The sequence below is a fragment of the Melitaea cinxia genome, chromosome 25 (assembly GCF_905220565.1).
Source record: "Melitaea cinxia chromosome 25, ilMelCinx1.1, whole genome shotgun sequence".
Lineage (NCBI taxonomy): Eukaryota > Metazoa > Arthropoda > Insecta > Lepidoptera > Nymphalidae > Melitaea > Melitaea cinxia.
This window is the reverse complement of record NC_059418.1, coordinates 8076931-8098687: the sequence shown is the minus strand read 5'-3', so window position 1 is coordinate 8098687 and position 21757 is coordinate 8076931. Positions and strand designations below refer to the sequence as shown.

General features: G+C 34.5%; 2 protein-coding genes across 2 annotated transcripts; both read right to left on the bottom strand.

Moving 5' to 3' along the window:
• Positions 1-3354: 3354 nt before the first annotated feature.
• LOC123666099 lies at positions 3355-4776 on the bottom strand. The gene has a single exon (XM_045600306.1). It carries the CDS (start codon positions 4774-4776, stop codon positions 3355-3357), a length of 1422 nt encoding a protein of 473 aa, XP_045456262.1.
• A 9673-nt stretch (positions 4777-14449) lies between these two features.
• On the bottom strand, positions 14450-15355 carry LOC123666098. The gene has a single exon (XM_045600304.1). It carries the CDS (start codon positions 15353-15355, stop codon positions 14450-14452), a length of 906 nt encoding a protein of 301 aa, XP_045456260.1.
• Positions 15356-21757: the final 6402 nt, after the last annotated feature.

Below are 21757 nucleotides of genomic sequence, written 5' to 3'. Positions count from 1 at the left end.
ATGGCTTCCTAGGTATTTCTGGTTGAATTGAAGCATAAAACCTACCTTTTGTTTTGCTAGATAATTCCCATTTTTTTTTGCCAGGTCCGATAGATATCTTTTTTGGGATAATTTAGTAGGTCATATATTTGATTTTTAAAGTATTTTTTGTCACAGCAATGATTAGTTGCCTGTTTAGCTAGTGAATCTGCACATTCATTGCCTTTAATACCCGAATGCCCAGGAATCCATGCAAGTGTTATATTTAAATTTTTATTGGAGCATCTAAGAAGGGAGGATTTGATATCTAAAATTATGGAGCTATAGAGTTTGTCATAAAGAGAACTGTGTGAAAGAGATTCTAAGGCACTCCTTGAGTCCGAGAAAATGACCGAACCCTTAATATTGTGGCTCTCAATAAAGAGACATGCTTCTAAAATGCCAATACATTCCCCTGTGAAGGCGGAGGACTGTTGTGGACACTGATATAGCAACCCTATTTTAGAGTTTTGATAATATACACCAACGCCAGTGGGCCCACAGTCAGTCCGTTTAGATGCGTCTGTAAAAAAATAATGATTTTTATTCCATCTTTTAGCAACTTCAGCTACAAAGATAGAATTAGCATTGGGACATTCTTTTACAATTCCAATGCTAAGCAAGACGTTAGGAGAGAAAGTTAAAACATCGTAAGGATATTCATAAATTGGAAGCTTATGAAATTGATTAATAGGAGCTTCTTGTTTAATGTTTATTAATTTCCTGTAGCTAATGATAAAATAAGGGATAGGTTTCTTGCGCCAATAACTAGAAGTGTTAATCAGGTGGTCTAATATTCTAAGTTTATTGATAAGTGGATGATTAATGAAGGAGTTGACTCTCATTAGAAATCTGTCAGCGAGGAATTGAAGTCTAATTGATAAAGGTGGTTCGCCACATTCTACCTGGAGAGCGTTAATGGGAGAAGACCTCATGCATCCCATAATGTGGCGCAAAGCTTTTGCCTGTAGTGAATCAAGATATTTTGAATTTGATTTGTTAATCGGTTCAATGAGAAAGATACCGTAGTCAAAAAGGCTTCTGATAATAGCATTATATAAAAATTTTTGTGTAAAAGGATGCGCACCCCAAGACACGCCTGAGAGAGCTTTAATTGTGTTTAAGTTTCGTTCACTTTTTATAATTATATAATCTATGTGCTGTCTACCAGATAATTTATTATCCAAAATGATACCTAAAAACCTCATACTGTCATTTTTTGGTATAGCGACGCCATCAATGACAACATTAATTTGGGGAGAGATTTTTTTTCTGGAAAATACCACCACACTGCTTTTTGGAGCAGATAAGTGGAGACCTCTTTGTTTAAGCCAATCAGATAAGGAGTCTAAGGAAATTTGTAAGGACTGAGCAGCTTCTTGAATAGAGGGACCCTGGATATACAGGACTAGGTCATCAGCATATTGTAATATTTGGCAATTTAAGTTAAGGGACTGGTGAAGAGATGATGTATATAAGTTGTATAATAAAGGGCTAAGGACGGAGCCTTGTGGGAGGCCTTTCCATACTAGTCGGGATCCAAAGGGCATTCCAGGTGTGCGAAGTTCTACCTCCCTACACATTAAGAGGTTGCCTATGATCTGCACTATCTTGTCGGGAATGTTCAGCTGTTGTAACGTGTACCTGAGCACCGCAAGAAGGACATTGTCATACGCTGAGGAGATATCCAGGAATGATGCCACCACAGACTGTTCTCTAGAAAAAGCTATACGGAGATCTGAGATAAAAAGGCTCAGACTATCTGCAGTACTGAAGCCCTTACGAAATCCAAACTGGCAATAAGGTAGAAGAGCATTGCTCTCTACAAACCACTCTAAGCGATTTTTTAGAAGGTGTTCGAAAACTTTACAGAAGGTAGATGAGAGGGCAATGGGGCGATAATTGTTGGCGTCGTCGGGGGATTTTCCAGGCTTCAGCACTGGAATAATAATCTGAGTTTTCCATTCATTGGGAACATAACCTATGTCAAAAAATTTATTAATCAGATTCAAGAAATATTGTAAAAAGATAGGACCCGCCTTTACTAGGAAGGAATATGGAAAACCATCGACTCCCGGCGCAGAATCTTTTACGTGGGAAAGGACGGCTTTGAGTTCTGACATTGAAAAGGGATTCGTAATATGGGAAGAGGAAGGGGATGGAGAAGTAGGGTGTGGGATTTCTAACTCAGAGGGAACGAAAGGAGGAGCGATTTTATCAAAGAAGTCCGAGGCCACATTGTGAGGTATAGGGGGGCGGATACGAGAGGGGTTAGTACCACAACGAAACCGATTAATCTGGCTCCACACTACACTAGCATTGGTGTTGGGGGATAAGGATGCACAAAATTGTCGCCAACTATGAAATTTCTTTTTACGGAATAATCGTTTAGACTTGGCAACCGCTTTTCGGTACTCTACCAGGTTATCAATTGTCATGGAGGCGACAAAAGCTCTTTCAGCTAATTTTCTAGCCTTTATCATTGTTGTACATTCGCTATCCCACCAGGGAGGAGAGGATAGTTTATGTTTGGCAGAATTTTTTAGTGGTATACTACAATTAGCGGAGTCAGATATGGATTTTTTGAGTTGTTTATAACATGTGTCTAGATTAGTCATGTTAATTTCGGGTAAAGATTTGGTAATTTCTTCTAAAATATTTTTATATAAGTCCCATTTGGCACTTGAGACTCGGTATTTTAGCAAAGGAGGTAAATCATAATGTGGTGTGTATCTGGATGGATGTACAATTTCAATGGGGAAATGATCACTTCCATATGTGCTGTCTAGTAGTTGCCATTGGAGGACGGTAGACAGGTCATTTGAGCAAAGTGAAAGGTCAACACAGCTCTTTCTCTGACCAGGTGGAGTAATACGAGTTGATGATCCATTATTTAAAACACAGATATATAAGTCCTCTAACAACTCACCAAGCCTATTACCAAAAGAATCGCTTGTATCTGAGCCCCACATTGTATTGTGACTATTAAAGTCACCTAAAATTAGAAGGGGAGGAGGAAAAAGAAGAAATAGATTGCGTATATATGCGAGAAGAGAGGAATTAGGGTGAGGGACATAAATAGACAGGACATTAATATTCTTAATCTTAACACCAACAACATTAATGTCGTTAGTGTTGTGAGATGGGATGGAGAGCGGCGAGCAGGATAATTTATTGTTGACTAAAATCATTGCTCCGCCATGGCCGTCTAGACGGTCATCTCGAAACGAAGAGAATCCCTGAAGGTTAAAATGTTGTTGAGGCTTAAGCCAAGTTTCTGCGATTGATATAAGGGAAGGGAGTAATTTATTAGAGAGATAAATTAGTTCATGTTTCTTACTGAGGATGCTCCGAGCGTTCCATTGTAGAAACTTGAGTGGATCCATTTTTGTTGTTTAAAATTGATATTAAAGTAGATGCAACGTGGTCAGGTATAGAATAATTATTCTTATTTATTAAATTAACGAGTAGGTTTATTAGGAGTTCCGTAATTGTGGCAGAATTGTCATATGAGTTAGTCGAGTCTGTCTGTAAAGCGTGTCCATTTTCGGATTGAGGAATACTAAATTCTTTTAGGATGGCCCGATGAGCTTGTTTGTCATATCCTGGAGTTGTAATGGGTCTTGACTTAGGGTTGGAGAATACGGTTTTTTTGTAGGATGTAGTAGATGGATGAGTGACCGACTTTGAGGGAATTAAATATGGTAAAGAAGGGGAAGGAGAAGCTTTTGATACATCTGCGTACGATTTGTAAGATGCGGGGAAACTCTTAGCGGCTTCTACATAAGATACGTTCTTCTCCGCCATGACGCATTTTATCTCGGTTTGTCTTATAAATTCAGGGCAGTTTTTATTTGTTGAGAAATGGTTACCGGAGCAAAAAATACATAATGAATCACCTTCCGACACGGAGCAACTATCGCCCGAGTGGTTTTGACCACACTTAAAGCAGCGCTGTTGGGATCGACACTGTATTTTAGTGTGACCAAAACGACAGCAATTAAAACATTGCACGGTTGGATATTTATATAATTCTACATTTAATGCTGTGTAGCAACAGTAAATTCGAGTAGGAAGAACTTGACCGTCAAATGTTAGGATTACCGATTGAGTCGGTTGCCATTCAGGGGACCCGTTGACTATATTTTTTTTGTTTATTCTACGAGCCTTAATAATTTTACCTATTCCAGAAGGGACTTTTAGATTTTCAATAATTTCCTCGGGAGACCAGTCCGTTGGAATGTCTCGCACGACACCCATACGTGTAATGTTGTACGTTGGGATAGAAGCAGCATATCCATGTTCAGTAACTGAGGGACTAGTAATAAAATTATTTGCATTTTCTGCGTTGCTAAATTCTATAGACACTTTATTGCGACCTACTCGTTTTACTCCATCTCGAAGAATGCCTGAGAATCGCATGCGTTCTAGAAATTGGCCGAATTTAATAGGGTGTAATGTGGTACCAGATGAGGGATCTCTTTCCAAACGGGAAACATGAACTAAAAAAGGGCGAATATCAGATTCATTATATTTTATTCTATATTCGTTTTGCCTTTTTTGTTTGTTCGGAATTTCTTTTGTAGATCCTTCATGTGAAGTTGGTCGCTTCCGTGATAAATTTTCAACTGCATTAAAATCACTTAAAGAAGCTGTTAATATCGGTGTGTAAGAAAAACCCGATGTAGGCGTTGACGGTAATTGAATGTTTGAGGGTAGATGAATATCGGGCGGATCGGGAGGTTTATTTCTATCCATGATTTAAATAACTATAATATTAAATACAAACTTACCAATACACGAACAAAACACAACACAAAATAGATAAATACTAATATTATAACAAACAACAAAATAAAAAGTTGAAAATTTGCCAAAAGGAAAAATACAACTATCCCGCTTGACACTTTGAAGCAGAATCGCCACACAAACTCATTCGAATGTACCAGTCATCAGTCATTAAATTTAAGCGGGTAGTTGTGAGTAATAATTGACCGTTACGTCAACACACTGTAGTTCTAAGAAGGCCGGTAGTTGTAGTTTATAAAATTTTTGTATAATTTGGTTTAAAATGTTTGAAAAATGAGGACAAAGAGGCTCTAATGTGTATGTTTAACACGTTGGAATCCCTTGTCCTATTTTCGAAATTGTCAGATTTGACTTTATACTCACAAATAAATATCTTGTCAGCGCGATTCATAGCGCCATACCTACGCCTTACTCAAACTACGTTGTATTACTTGTCGATGTAAGTAAAGTCGGGTTTTTTTCTTTTGCGAGCAAACACAATTATTGAACTGAGCTTTAACATGTTTAAATCTTTTTAAATATATACCTTCTGTAAATAGTGTATATATTGTAAATAATAGATACTAAGTAAACAGCCGCTAAATTTCAAAACACTATTTTTACAGTTCCGTTGCCCGAAGGTTTCAATGGAACGACAGTAATAAAACTCCACTCTGCTCATCTCACAGAGCTGTGTTTAGAAGAGTAATGGAACATTCAGAGACTACATATAGTTGAAATAGCTATAACGATAAACACTGATCATTAACTTTGTTCGCCATTTCATTGTGTGATTGTTCGTGTAATTCAGTTATTAATCTTCTCATAGCGATTCAGTATTGGTAGCCGTCTGTAAGAGTCGTCTGTGACGACGTTGAATATTTGTTTTGAAATTTTGTAATTTAAATATTTGTGAAAATTAGGGGAAGACCAACACAATTGTTGTGTTATGGACTTCCCGGAATTTTCAATTTTCGCAGTAATCGTAATCAACTTTACATATAAAAATAAAAATCTTGCAACCGCGATTCCAATCATTACATCCAATATTGACTGTGCTTGATATATTGACTATAGATATGTGTACGTATCATATTTGTTCTTTTTTCTAGGTAATGAAAATGCATTATATTTGCATACATAACGTTTATCTGCAAATAATAGAGATAATTACGCTGCTGCACCTACCTTTTCAATGCATATTTTCGTTTTTCTAAAGGTTCTCTTCGAGAGATCGCTACTAAGCGATAAGACTGCCTTTGTACATTACTATCTCTATGTTTAAATAACTGTTTTATGTAAATCTTTCTGAAGTGGCGTGCAATAAAGTATATTCTATTCGAGACTACACTACGAGTTGATAGTGAACGTTGTTGTTGAAAATGTACGTTGATTCTGTAATATTCTGAAAGTCGTCGTTTTTCTCGGGCCCCATAATAATATAACAGTCTTTACAGACTCATGAATAGGTATTAAAATGACTTATTAATTACGGTTTGTATTATTTCACAGAGAAGGGAAAAGTTTTTTTAACAGAATTTAATTTCTTTTTGTCAGTAAAAATAAGGTACTTTTTTACCATCTGTTAAGTTAACGTTATGTTGAAACGAAACAAGGAAAAATTCCATTTAATATTAGGGTAAAATGATAAATTAGAAGTTATAATGAAAACTTGTTTATGTCGTTACTCCAGTAATATTACACTGTGTATTACAAATATTTTTATATGAATACATTTCAATGCACATATAAATATATAATGTAATATATAAATAACTTCCTTTCAAACTCTGGTTTTAGTTCTTTATTCACGAATGTCGGTGACGTGTCACGTGTGTCACCCACGCGACCATCGCTATTATTGTGTTTAAAAAAATGCGTGCGTACAAAGTACACATGTAAAAAGTGAAACTTTTTTGGCAAACTAATTAAAAAAAACGAATTTAAAAAAAAAAAACAAAAAGCCAACGTCACACGGTGCTCCTAGGCGGTCACCCATCACAGTACTGACCGCGCCCGACGTTGCTTAACTTCGGTGATCGGCCGAGAACCGGTGTACACGGTACATGTTTAAAAATTCGTGACCCGTGACGCGTTTGATCCGTAAAAATTTTACCACACAAAAAAAACTGAGATCATCTTACAAATAATTAAATGAGATCGTATCAAAGTAGGTAACTAGGTACGTGTTTAGAGAATATCGAACCAGTAATTAAATCATCATAAATTACGAATAACATAGTTTTATATCTAAATGTATATTTTTAACACGACAGTAAATAAATAATATCGTCAGTTTTTAACCGAGTTCTAAAAAAGGGAGAGGTTCTCAATTCGACCGTATTTTTTATGCAAAATATTATACATATTTACAATTCACAACTTAAGAACTAAATATTTACAGATAGTTTTGGTATAAATTATATCTGCGTGGAATCGTGCCAAGAATGCTGGCAGCATTTCCCCGTTGAATCGCTATGCCGATTCTCTGGGCAAAAAATGCACCAGCCTTATGTATATGCCCTATTTTTTATGTATGTTACTTCAGAATTTTTGACTGGAAGGACCACTTTCGATAAAAAAAATAATAATCGAAATGTGGTCTTTGGTCCCATTTAAATTTATTTGAGATCTAACAACAACATTTCGAGTTATATCTAATAATGCGTTTTTACTTGACTATTTTTTCGTCTACGTACATAAACATACGTATACTACGTATAAAAGCAAATTAATTAAACAACCATTTAAGATCATAATGTTACAACACTCAGGCAAGTTCCGCAGATTCGAGAGAGTAAATGTCCGGCACTATGTGTTATACACGACGATGTTCTAGTGACAATGTTTGTTACAACTACGAGTGCACTGTGATATAAAACTTGTTGAAACTATTGTTAAAATTGTTCAAAATAGAGAAAAAGTTCGCTAGAAACGTTTACAGCGTTACTCGTAGCAACTTTAACTCTATTTCCCGAAATTATTATAATTAACTTTATATACAAGAATAAAAATCTTGCCACCGCGATTCATTATTTGTAATCATTGATGAACGCCATCTATCAACAAGTAGAAACACACCGAACATTCACTGTACTATTACAACTGATTCGTGACGGGTTTTCAATTGAAACTCGCATTTCAGAAACATTTAGCCTAAATCTCACAGAACACTATTACTCCTACCGGCGCTAAATCTAGTCTATCGTAGTACATTACAACTGATAAGTGTTGACGTTATTTAAGTAAAGAAGTTATATATGACATACAAGTCCTCCCTCGCAGTTCTGCTTGCCTTGAAATATAATAGTATATGATTAACGTTTTCTAATGCATATGTTACGCTCAAAGATCGAAAACGCTCATTGAGCGAAAAAATAGCTCACAACGCGATGTGGTCACAGTAAAACATCCACATAGCGAAATTCGTGTTATGGCTCTAATGAAAACGCGCACGACGCGTTGTGGCAATCAAAGAAAGACCAAATAGCGAAATTCGTGTCGTGGCTTACATGCTATTCGATCTCAACGCGTTGTGGCAATGAAGAAAAGCCATGACGCGTTCTGAGCATTCATTGTGTTAACCATATCACGACGGACAGGTTGTAACTTTTCGGTGTCGGCTCGGGTGCAAAGACGCATTGAAACCTCAGTTTTATTCATTTCTTTTCTGTTTATGAGAGTGAATTTTAATGTCAGCGCTAATTATGACGAATAAAAAAGAATTGTTTCACGATAAATTACGTGAGTTTGTGGAAACAAGCACTGATCGCAGTTTTATTATGACTACAGAAAAAGTAAAGAGAGCAAATGTAACTTGTAAGCTCTGTTTCAGAAAACGTCGAAAGAGAATGTGCTAAATTAGATCTACAGGAACAGGCAAACAAAATGGTTTCATTGTCTAATTTTCCTAAAAATTCTCCTAATTTAATAAAAAAAATCCTAGAAATTTCCCTGTGTTGAAATTGGTACTAACGTTTTAGTTAGAGTTCCTGAAGTTGATAGAGGACGTGCAGCACCCAGGAATGTTATGTATGTTGTTATGAGCATTAATCCATCAGGTCTCTACCAGTTAGGAAACAAGGAAGGTACACTCGATAGTCTTTATGCACGTAATGAATTTACACTTTCTGAAACCAACTTTATTAACATTTGTGATGTGCCCTCAACTTCATCGTTAACACTTCGCTCGGCATCTATGTTATCGTCTGGAAGTAAGCAAGGATTTATAATGTGCCACTGCAAAAGATACTGTTTTGTTAAAAAGTGCAAGTGTTACTCCAAGAATATAAAATGCAACTCAAAATGCCACAGTAATAGTTCATGTAAAAATAAATAGCAATCAAATACTTATTTTTCACAATTATAGTTATTTCTAATATAGGTACATTGTTGTTGTTTATTGGTGATCAATAAGCATTTGTGTCAAATATTTTTATTTCTTGAAAGAATTTTAATTGTCATGAAAAAATTAAAAGCCTTATCATTTTATGTGAATTATGAGTAATTTACAAATGATATGAATATTTTGTGTTCAGTGATTTATTACTTAATACATTGATTTTTTTTTTAATATAAAGTAATCTCAATAAATAATAAATATCGTTTCATTTTAATTTATATAATTATATACTTAATATATTTGATAATGAGAAACACGTTATGCCGTGATTTTATAAAATGAAAAATATTTCTTAAGGACATCTACCAAAACGTTTCCTAGTAGGATCTATATCGGAAAGTAGTGTGCGTTGTAATCAAATAGTATTTCATACGCGTCATGGCTTTTCTTCATTGCCACAACGCGTTGAGATCGAATAGCATGTAAGCCACGACACGAATTTCGCTATTTGGTCTTTCTTTGATTGCCACAACGCGTCGCGCGCGTTTTCATTAGAGCCATAACACGAATTTCGCTATGTGGATGTTTTACTGTGACCACATCGCGTTGTGAGCTATTTTTCCGCTCAATGAGCGTTTTCGATCTTTGAGCGTAACACATATATTACATTTAATATTTAAGTACGTACGTATATTGTTGATGTTTTCTATTTATTCTTAACATACGAAACTAAACGGAAGCAACAACTGTTCTTAATAAACAAAATGTCAAATTTGAAAGTAAATCGAAAATACTTTTTCATCTTGTAATAATTCTGTTTTGTAACGACCGACTGCTCTTAGATTTAAATGTATGTTAATCTCGTAATATCCTGAAAATCGTCGTTTTCTTTGCGGGCCCCATAACGAGATAACAGCCCTTACAGAACCATGAATATTTATTATAATGAATAATTAATTTCGTTTTCTTTTCTTTCACAAAGAATGGAAAAGGTCTCTTATAAGTTTTTTTATCAATAATAATGAGGTAATGTTTTAACATCTGTTAAATTTGAGACGGAATAGGAGACGGCTGTCGTGGTTTTTAAGATATAAGATGAAATATACAAAGTTGAAATTAATCTTAATTATTTGTGTCTTTGGTTTTTTATTGTGGACCCAAGTATTGTTAATTTGTTAGTTTTTGATGCAGGATATGAACGGGTCACTAAGTGGGAAATGGTTACATCAATACAAATGTATCTGTATCAGTAAAAATCATTTACTTAATTCTATGTATCAATAACAATAATTTATATAGTAAGAAATAATAATATATGTGAATGCGTTATTAATAGTAATATATAATATAATATCAACTGTCACTGCTGAACACAACACTTGATAGTTTTTAATTTTCTATTTGATTGGAACCGGGTTTTAGTTTTTATGTTCACGAATGTCGGTGAAGTGTCACGTGTGTCATCCACTCGACCATCTGTCTTGAATGTGTTCGCTTTAGTTTCTTACCTACATGTTGTTCTTTTGAATTCAAACGTACCTGTAACAAATAGATCTATTGTCAATAAAAGTTTTAGTTCAGACAAAAATGAAAATGATTAGAACATTGTACAAAATGTAACAATGGTTTGCAAATTTTGAAGTGATATACTTATAATAAAAATGTAACAGGTCCAACTCTGTCAATAAACATTGAAGAAATTACGAAGTACTGTGTGAAACTCAACACACGTTAAAAAACCATACGTGTATATCTGTGAAGTTATCCCAGGTGCACCCCCACCCTCTAACAAAGGAACCACCGGCCTCACCAACCCCTTTGTCGTCCGAATTAATATTTAAACAAGATATAAGAGATGCTACGAGTCAGTTCATCGATAACTGGGATTATACTGGGACTTGGGATAATGTTCAATAAAATATATTAACATACAATAGAATTAGTAGAAGTCGAGAAAGTTCTATTTCTAACTCGTGAAGTAAGTTTAATATTTTTTTTTTTTTTTTTTTTTTATTTCAAAAATAATTACAATGGTCTTACAGCTTGATTGTCCTCGCCAAACTTTGCTGTTTGATGGCGAGACACGCTCTTATTTAACACATAACGACATTGTAAATAGGCAAAATATGACATTCTCTTAACTTAATCCAACTACAAACTATGCTTAAAACATAAGAAAAATGAAAAATAATTTTTAAAAACGAATTTTTTTTTTATACAATGAAAGGTTTTTTAACTTTTTTTTTTTGTTTTTTTAACTTTCCAAAATATATTGTTTAAGTTTTTTCTTAAGTGAGCCAATACTAAGTCCCAAATCTTGTCTTAAAAAATCTATTTTATTAAATACTTTAGGAACCAGATATCGAGATGTTCTTGCCCCATAGTAATTATGTATCTTTGGTTTAATTAATTTATTTTCTCTAGCCCTACGGGTGTTGTACTTATTTTTAACATTAATTTTATATGTATCTTTGTAATAATACTGCAAGCCTATTAAATAATCTACTTTTTTATCTACTGGTATTATTTTACAGATGGGAAACAATTTATCATAATCTTTATTACACTGCCTTTTAATATTTTTATTAACTAGGAACTTTATCAGTCTTATTTGGAGATCTTTAACATCTTTTAAGTAAGTTATAAAGGTTCGGCCGTATATAAGCAGACCATAACTAATGAGCGAGTCGGCAAGCGCGTAATATACAACTCGTATAGTAGATTTGCTTAAAACATTTTTTAACTGGTAAAACTTTCCTAATACGGACCTTAGCTTATTACAAGTCTCATTTATATGTGACCTCCAATTAAAATTTTTATCAATGGTGAGACCTAAATATCTAAATTTATCGACATAGTTTAATTTGTTACAATTACAGTTTGATTTATCCTTATGTAAGCAGTCGTATGTATGTCCTATTATAGCAAGGTCATTTTCACTTACAGATTTGGCATTTTGATTGTATGGAGTGTATATGTATACATTTCGTTTTTGACAAATTCAAAATAATGCCGTTGTCATGTGCCCATTTAGTGATACTATCAAAATCTTCCTGTATACCTTGTTGCACTTCGGTTATGTTTTTAGAAGCAAAAGCTAGACACATGTCATCAGCATACATAAACATTTTACAGTTCTTTACAACATTGGACACACTGTTAACGTGCATTATATACCCTATCGGCCCAAACACAGAGCCGGTCGGCACACCCAGATTCACGTTTGCCTCTTCCCCAGCCACCCCTGATATTATAGTCCTTATTTTCCTATTGCTAAGGTAGTTTTCAAACCACTTTTTTGTGGGTCCACGAATTCCGCACTCATCCATCGCCTGTAAAAGTATTTCATGGTCTAGAGTATCGAAGGCTTTTTTGTAATCAATAAAGAGTACTATAATCTGTTTACCTGAGTTTAGGCATTCATTGATATAGTCTGAAAAACCTAATAATGCAGTCGCAGTGCTTCGCCCTCCCCGGAAACCGTGCTGGGTGTTACAAAGTATATAATTTTGTTCTAAAAACTCGCTAATCTGTTTAACTATAATTTTTTCGGTTATTTTATCTATAACGGACAATATTGCGATTGGCCTATAATTAGAGTACACTAGATGGCTACCCGATTTGTATATTGGTCTTATTATTGCACTTTTTAACTGATCAGGATACACACTATTACTAATACACATATTAACAAATTTAGCTAGAATGGGACTTAACTGCTTACATAAAAATATAATATCTTTCGCTCGTATTCCATCGATACCGGGCGCCTTTTCACGCGACAACATTTTTATGACCTTTACAATATCTGTCGAAGTAACTTTATTATATCTAAAACTTACATCGCTCGGTTTTACACATGTATTTCTGTCTAAAAAATTTACATTACATACATGTTTAATTGTCTTAATTTCTTCGGTAAAAGTTTTTGAAAATTTTGTACAAATCCTATCAATGTTATCTATTCTTCCTAAGTGCTTTAAAATAACGTCATCCAGACTAGTCTTATTTTGACCCAACCACATGTTAATGTTAGCCCATATTTTCCTAAAGTCCCCATTACACTTTATTATTTCTGATTGTCTGTATTTGTTTTTTGCAACATTTATTAGCTTATTTACTTTGTTTCTAAATTTTGTAAAGTCTAATCGCTTATTCATATTGTTTGGATCAGATTTCCATATCCTAAATAATGTGTCCCTACGCAATAACATTGAATATAAGTGTTTATCTATCCACGGCTGTCTTATTTTCTTATTACACTTCATAATCTTAACAGTACTATCTTTATAAACTTTATTGAACACATCACATAAGTTCTTATACAAAGTCAAGGGACAGTTTATTGTGAGTAAATTAGTCCAGTCATACTCTTCAAGCTTTTGTATAACGAGTTTATCCCTAATTACTTCACGCTCACTATTTGTATTTTTACTACTACCACTCGCGCGCTGAATGTCGTTCCCGCAGACGTTTAAATTCAACATTAATCCGACGGCATGATGATCGGTGATTTTCGACTCGAGTACATACGCGCGAGCGCCGGACGCGCTGCGTCCCGCCCGCACCCATACATGGTCCAAGCATGACGTCTCGAGCCGGTCGCCCGCGATCGCCTCGCGCGTTACCTCGTCACACGGTATTGCACACTGCAGGCCGCATTCACACAGGCTGTTTTTGTACCTCGTTACTGTTGGGTTCATTGTGTCGTCCAGGATGTTTATGTTGGTATCCCCCATCACTACAACGTTGTCCAACGCTGGAATCGACTTCACAATTGTCCTTAATTGCTGTATGAAAGTAATCTTATTTTTGGCAGGTGGTCTGTATATAGCAATTATGTGGGTTATACATTTTCCGTACTTTATTTGACCATGTAGTGTTTCTACTGCTTCTGTGTTCACTATTCTAGCGTCAAAGTTTAATCCATTCTTAGCATATATTAATATTCCCCCTCCTCTGCTGATTTCTCTTGTGTGTATGTATGTGTTATATCCAATTATTTGGTAAAATGATAATTCTTCCTTTTTGATATTTATTTCGCTTAGTATCAGAATATCTATACTATATTTATTTTCATTGAGTAGTACTAATAATTCATTGAAATGTTTTCGCAATGACCTTATATTCAGGTGTAATATGTGGGTTTTTTTTTCTTTATTTTGGGCTACATCATAATTCAGTGTTGCTATGTCATAGTATCTTTTAAAAACGATGTCATTGGTTATATTAAATATTGGATTGAATTTTAATGCTGAAATAAATCACCTAGTGTGTACTCGCCGCGTTATGCACGCTTGTTTATTCGAACTTTTTCAAGTCTTCTTCCGATCGAATATTGTATATCTTTTTTTCCTCGTTATTCTTTTTTACCAGAATATTACTATTCTGCACCCAGATGTACTGGAAACCCTTCGGTTTGAGATTATTTCTTACGGCCCAAAGAAGTTGTCTTTTATATCTCGGTAAATCTTCGTTAATATATATGCGCTTATCACTGCCATTATCATAGACTTTATTGTTGGTTATATTAATTTCTTTCCTCACCGTCATCCAGCTGTTGCGAGCGGTTTTGGAACGGAGCGTGACTAGCACAACCTTGGGCTTCGATTCATTTGGTTTTTCTTGGCCTACCCTCTGTGCATCTTCGATGTCATTTGGGTCTAGGTTCAGTTTTCGCGCCAGGTCCCGAACCACCTGTATGGTATTTTCATTTTCACATTTCTCTAGTCCATGTATTTCAACATTTTTCTCTTTATTTCTTATTTCTAAGTCCTGCACTCGTTCTTCCAAGGCCTTGTTACACTTTTCTAGATATACACTTCTGTTTTCTAACGCCTTTATTTTTTTCTCCGATTCTTCTTTATAATCAAGTAGTTTTTGGTACATATCAGCATAGTACTCAACAGCGTTGGTAAGGTCTTCTATTTTTTTCTCCACAATATAAATCACCGTTAATTTTTTGTTGATTTCAGCTAATACATTATCGCCATTATTTTCATTCAGGCTTAATGTTGATTTCGTATCAGATGTGCTCTGCTTAGAACTACTATTTATCATTACGCAGTCCTCACAGATTGCATTTTGAATAAACTTTTTATTTACACATTTTCTGTGGTAAACTGTTTCACAGTCACCTTTGCATTTCACAATTTCATCTTTGGTTAGAGATATAAACAGTTTACATTTCTTACATTGCATAACCATTTTTCAATTTACTTATTTGCAAATACGTTAGCTCACTACTTAATCGATAGACACAGTACGACCGTGCGTGGAGCGCGCGCGCACGTAACTGACGTGACTTTAAGACTGTATTAGTAAATGTTTTATAATACAACTAGCTGTACGCGTTACTCCATTCATATTGTCATCCATCACATTGAGTTTATAAGATAAACTGTGTATGCTAGCTTTATGTCAGCTCATCTTGAGAGCATGGATGATTAAAATATTAGCAAACAAATGCAAAAACCTTTATATATTGACTCTACCATCTCAATCATTTCCACCCGTGTATAAAACTCTAGATGGCTGTAAATCTAGAAAATGTATGGGTTATTTTTTTCTTTTTTACTTTAACTAAAAGATAGATAGATCACAATAACAAAATAAATTGATTTGCATGTCGATAAACTTAACCGAAGGACACCACTATATCACCGCAGGCGACGACGCGTTCCAATTAGCTAAAGCAAACAAAGCGCGCAATAATATTTTCATTTCTATTGCTCCTGCGGTCTACCTTGATGAGATGTGCGGTGTTGTGTGATTGATTCCACGAGCGGATTACTGTCATATAAATGTTACTACGAAATCCAATATATTTTGTTATATGAGATACTTTGGACACTAAATCCTTATAACAATATCGGCCAATTTAAAAACTATATCTTAATCGGTCAAGTCATTCAAAAGGAATATTTATACATACTAGAGTAGTAAGTGTTGTGTTAATACAAACCCTTTATTTAAAATCTTAAAACTTTCAAACAGACGTTTTTTCTCCTTTCTTCATAAAAGGCGACCCCAAGGGATGCTGTGTTTGACTTTAATCTGAAACTCATTTCTTATTCACTAGCCTTCGACTTATTGAATACTTCTCGATATCTAACCGACTGTGAGCGGAAAAGGGGTTGCTATGTAATTCAGATCACGGCGGAACAGTTCACTGCACAATTAAGTATTGAAATGAGATTAATAATCATGTTAAGGTTTAAAAATCGTGTAAATAAGGAGCACACTGATCGATGTCAGAGGCTTATTTATTTAAGCTTATTAATTAAACCCTCACTGATATTTTTTTAAATATCACTAGATCGGCAAACAGCGTAGGCTACGCTCACCTGATGGTAAGAGATTACCCTAGCTTATAGACGCCTGCAACACCAGAGCAACACCATCGCAAGCGCGTTGCCGACTCAATCCCCAATCCCCCCAGGAGCTCTGGTCACCTTACTCACCAACAGGAACACAATACTGCTTGAAAACAGTTTTATATAGCCGTGATCTTCTATAAGGTCGAGGTACTACCGCAGTCGGGCTGCTCCAGATTTTGAGCAGGAAATTCTTGCTGTGCGCTACCTCAGTTTATATTATAGTTTATATCAGTTTATATATTAGCACACAGTCAAACAAACTTATCAGCTACATAACAATATTATAGATAGGTGTGTGCTACACATACATTCAAGTGACCTGTCTGTGTAAATATACCCTCTCTGATATTAGCACACAGTCAAACAAACTTATCAGCTACATAACAATATTATAGATAGGTGTGTGCTACACATACATTCAAGTGACCTGTCTGTGTAAATATACCCTCTCTGATATTAGCACACAGTCAAACAAACTTATCAGCTACATAACAATATTATAGATAGGTGTGTGCTACACATACATTCAAGTGACCTGTCTGTGTAAATATACCCTCTCTGATATTAGCACACAGTCAAACAAACTTATCAGCTACATAACAATATTATAGATAGGTGTGTGCTACACATACATTCAAGTGACCTGTCTGTGTAAATATACCCTCTCTGATATTAGCACACAGTCAAACAAACTTATCAGCTACATAACAATATTATAGATAGGTGTGTGCTACACATACATTCAAGTGACCTGTCTGTGTAAATATACCCTCTCTGATATTAGCACACAGTCAAACAAACTTATCAGCTACATAACAATATTATAGATAGGTGTGTGCTACACATACATTCAAGTGACCTGTCTGTGTAAATATACCCTCTCTGATATTAGCACACAGTCAAACAAACTTATCAGCTACATAACAATATTATAGATAGGTGTGTGCTACACATACATTCAAGTGACCTGTCTGTGTAAATATACCCTCTCTGATATTAGCACACAGTCAAACAAACTTATCAGCTACATAACAATATCATAGATAGGTATGTGTAGCAATTGACCTGTCTGTGTAAAAATAAAGATATCATGAGACGGACGTTAATTGAAAGATCGGAGGGTTGAGATAAAAAGCACATGAATCATTTGGTCAGCAGGTTCTATGCGCTCCGCCGTCCACTCTGCATTTTTTCATCGATAATTATTGCTATATCAATACGAGTAGATTTTATCTATTGATTAAAGTTATATTGATGTGTTCTAAAACTGAACATATATTTTAATTATCAAATCAGCGTTTTTGTACAAAAAAGCTCTATTTTAAATCGCAGTAACTATTGTTATTTCCAAAGAATGTGACAATCCTCACATTAAAATATTATATTATAACTGTTCACAGCACTGAATTAAACAATAAACAGGAAAAATATTTATTTCTTTGAAAAATGTCATAGAAAAAATTGAAATATGTCAGAACGCAAGCGAGTAATGAGTGATTTATTGTACATAATATTTAATATTTGGTCCAAAATATGCTCCGAATTTTATACGTGTTCCTCCTTCCTACACACGTAAGTGTTCTACTCCCATATATCCTGGGACATATTTCACGTCCCTTTATTAACCCTTCAGCGCAATTAAGCAGTAAAAATCTGTAGCACGGGGGTCGAAATGACGTAAATTGTTTCTGAGCAAGGTTTGATTGGAGTCGATAAAATACCCTCTCCAGTGGAAGTCACAGCTATGTACGGAGTGTGTCCTGTATGTAAGCGAAGTTGCTGCACACATATTACGCCTGAACATACACATGTGATACAATATAAGCTTGCTACTTTGACTCAAATGTAATTTAAAAGTGATTTCAGTTTACCGACATAATTAAATACTTTCAAATTTCGAATTAAATTAAAAAAAAAAGTATGAGAAGATATAAAATATAATTTAATTATATTTATTGGAATGTAAGGCTTTTCTATCAGAATTTTTGTCACTTCATACAACGAAGTATTCACGGTACGTGAACAGGGTTACGTTTAACACACATCTGTACACGCGTATTCACCCGATTTCGACAGTCACTAATCTCTCTACGATTTCATTTGATTCGTCGTTCGTGACATTCCACAGACATATCTAATTGACTGTTCGCAGCCCCCTGAGCTATTATTCACCCGTTAGGTTCCAAGTGGATGTAAAAAAGTAATTTTGTTTGCAAGGAGGAATTTTAAGCCATATTTAGCCTCAGTATAACTGTGGCAAATATTATACACCAGCAAACAGCGCAGCTTTAAAAGTGCTCCCAAGAGATATTAATCTCGTAATATTTTTAAGCACTTTTATAGGTATTGTAAATTAATACACTTTTTATATAAGTTTTTATAAATAATTTAAACAACAAAATTTTCGAATATATCTTTTTCTATTCTAAAATACTGCTATATAAGAAATATACCACAAAACATTATGAAATAACTCACAGTAAGGGTACAATAACCAAACATAGTACAAGCGCACTAAGCGAATCTAGTTCCAAACAAAAACACAGAACCAAAAGAAAACGCCTCGCTCTCACTGATCTAATCAATTAGAAACGTAACAAGTGCTCCGTGTGAAGGAGACGCAATGATTCCTCAAACACAGACGATGTTTTATTTAAAGCACTAATTTACATCAATTTTTTCCTGTCTTTTCAAATATTTCCTTTCGGAATGTTATAAATACAAAAAGTAGGGGAAAATATTATTACGTCGACGTCACACACGTGTTCCGATGTGATATTCATGTGTGAGTTATTGGTCTCGGGGAAACTGTCGCGCGCAGAGAACGAAAAACGAGAAAATATGTTTTCATTCTTTTAGCATTAAATACTTCCAGAATCTCTTATTAAACCCGTCAAGAGACGGAGAGGACGGAATGAAAGATCATTCACGAGCTATCTCTCTCTAACGTTTAAGAAAATAGTGATTAGCGCAAAGAATGCAGAACCCCATTTGTATGCTTATTAGCGACCCTCTGAACACTTGACAAAACTTCGACTATTTAGCGATGGTCCAATTCATCGGAGAAAGCGATTTAGTTCAACAAATAAAGTAGAAATTTGCATAACTTGGATCAATCTGTTAGTTTCTTTATTCAGCCGACTAAGTTTGTGTTGGACTGTGATACGAAGAGTTTCGTAGCACTGAAGTAAAATTTGGCATCACATAATTCTGAAGAGCTATCAGACATGAAAATGAAAACAAACACATTTCTTCTATATAAGCCTTCTCTTGTTATAACAATAATATTTCAAGTGTCTATACAAGTTGATACCGTGATAGTACAGTTTCAAATATAAAGCTCAAAGGTATACATATATATATATAAGATAGACAACCGCACAGTGATGTTATACTCTTAACAGTACAGCTTTTTCTTACTTCTAGTTTATTTTATATACAAAAACGCTCTGAGCAATAACTTGTACCACAACATAAGAGATCAAAGTAAAACACTTAGAAGCAAAGTCTAATTATAAAGAAATTTTTTATAGCTCAGAGATGACTTGAAAGAATTTACATCAAATGTTAAAGGCTTTTCTTATAACGCTTCAGATGACAACACGTCACGTATTAAATATTGTTTCTAGTACAGATGTTAGTTCAGATCTACTATCTGTCAGATATGTTTCATTTTGACGTTCATGACCGTTTCTAATTACGACTACACATTAATCGTATCCTAATCGTGCATTAAATTTGATTGCAGACAAATATAGTAATTAATAAATGTTAAATAAAGGTAAATAATCCAGTTTATAAATTATTCATTCGTAAATCCAATTGACTCAACACCTCGCCTTAAATAAAACAAACACACAACGAGCCTCTCATGACGTGAGCTCTCAGCGGTCAAGCGCTCAGTACACAATAAGTGTTGGAACACTTCCTCAACAATAATATTATTTCTTCGGACCTGCGGCGAGGAGGTAGTGATGTTAGTTGTACACTCGTGTACGAAGTATGTAAAAGGAGTTTTCTGAAATTAAAAAAAAAAAACAATATTATGATGATATACTAACTGTATTGACTCAGGTGCTATTTTTTTCAAAGGTGAGTAGTAGATGAACTAAGAATTCTTTTTTTTTCTTTCGTTGAAATCTTAAAAATATAAATATAACTTCATTATAACTGTTTTGTACGATCTATGCATTTCGGAATTCAGTAAAAATTAATGTTTCAAAAATTTGTACTGTGAATGTTCCAAAATTTTTTTTCTCGTTCAACGTTTCTTTTAAAACAATTTGTTTTGATATGTTCGCCCCAACAGTCCCCGCTCCTCTTGTTATGTCAGGCTGCTGGACCGCGATAAGTGACATAACAAATATAGTGGGATTATCTTACGCAGCTTCCCGAACAAACGCGGTAACCTGACTGACAATAGAAGTATTACGATTTATACAATATTAAATATTTAAAACCTTTTCACAGTATACATAGTAATATTATTAATAGGAAAGTATACCGTAAAATGAATTAGTTGTTTTGATAAAAGAGTCAATATTTCTATACTTAAATGCCACAAAAGTATTTACACGTGCAGTGGTTCGTAGCACTGTGCTACATGACGTAGCGTACCGCTACGAAGCTACATATTTTTAAAATCTTATTTAATACAAAGTTTAATGTTATTATGAAGTGTAAATGCAAAACATCCGATAAAGGCTTAATAAAGTATTTTGTATATGCGGTAACATAAAAACAATCGTATGAACATTGTACGTAATATACTTTTAAGTAACACGCGCAGTTCACAACTCTCATGAAACATTCACAGCGCGGAACTGAACACGTAAAGAGCGCTCCTCACACCTCTGTGTACAGCTGTTCTGTAATGTTAAGTATTGTTTTTTTCTTTTTATATTCATATAAAATATTTTTTGTTAAAAACACTTCATATTAAAATAAAGTATTAATTTCGTCTTTTTCTTATAACCTTTATAAAATTACATAGTTTTAGAAGACAAGCTCCCAGGTTCACCACGAGAAAGATTTCGTACTGTATTTAACAAATTACTTTTTTTTTATTTTTTTTTTAAAACAACCAATAGCCGCCTATATCATAACATCGCACTCATAATACTGCCTTTGACTTTTATAGCGGCTACGTGCGACCCGAGCGGGTTCTGTAACCGGTTCAAGTTGTTTATGGCTTACACACCCCATTGCTGTACTCCTTAAATTATGATAT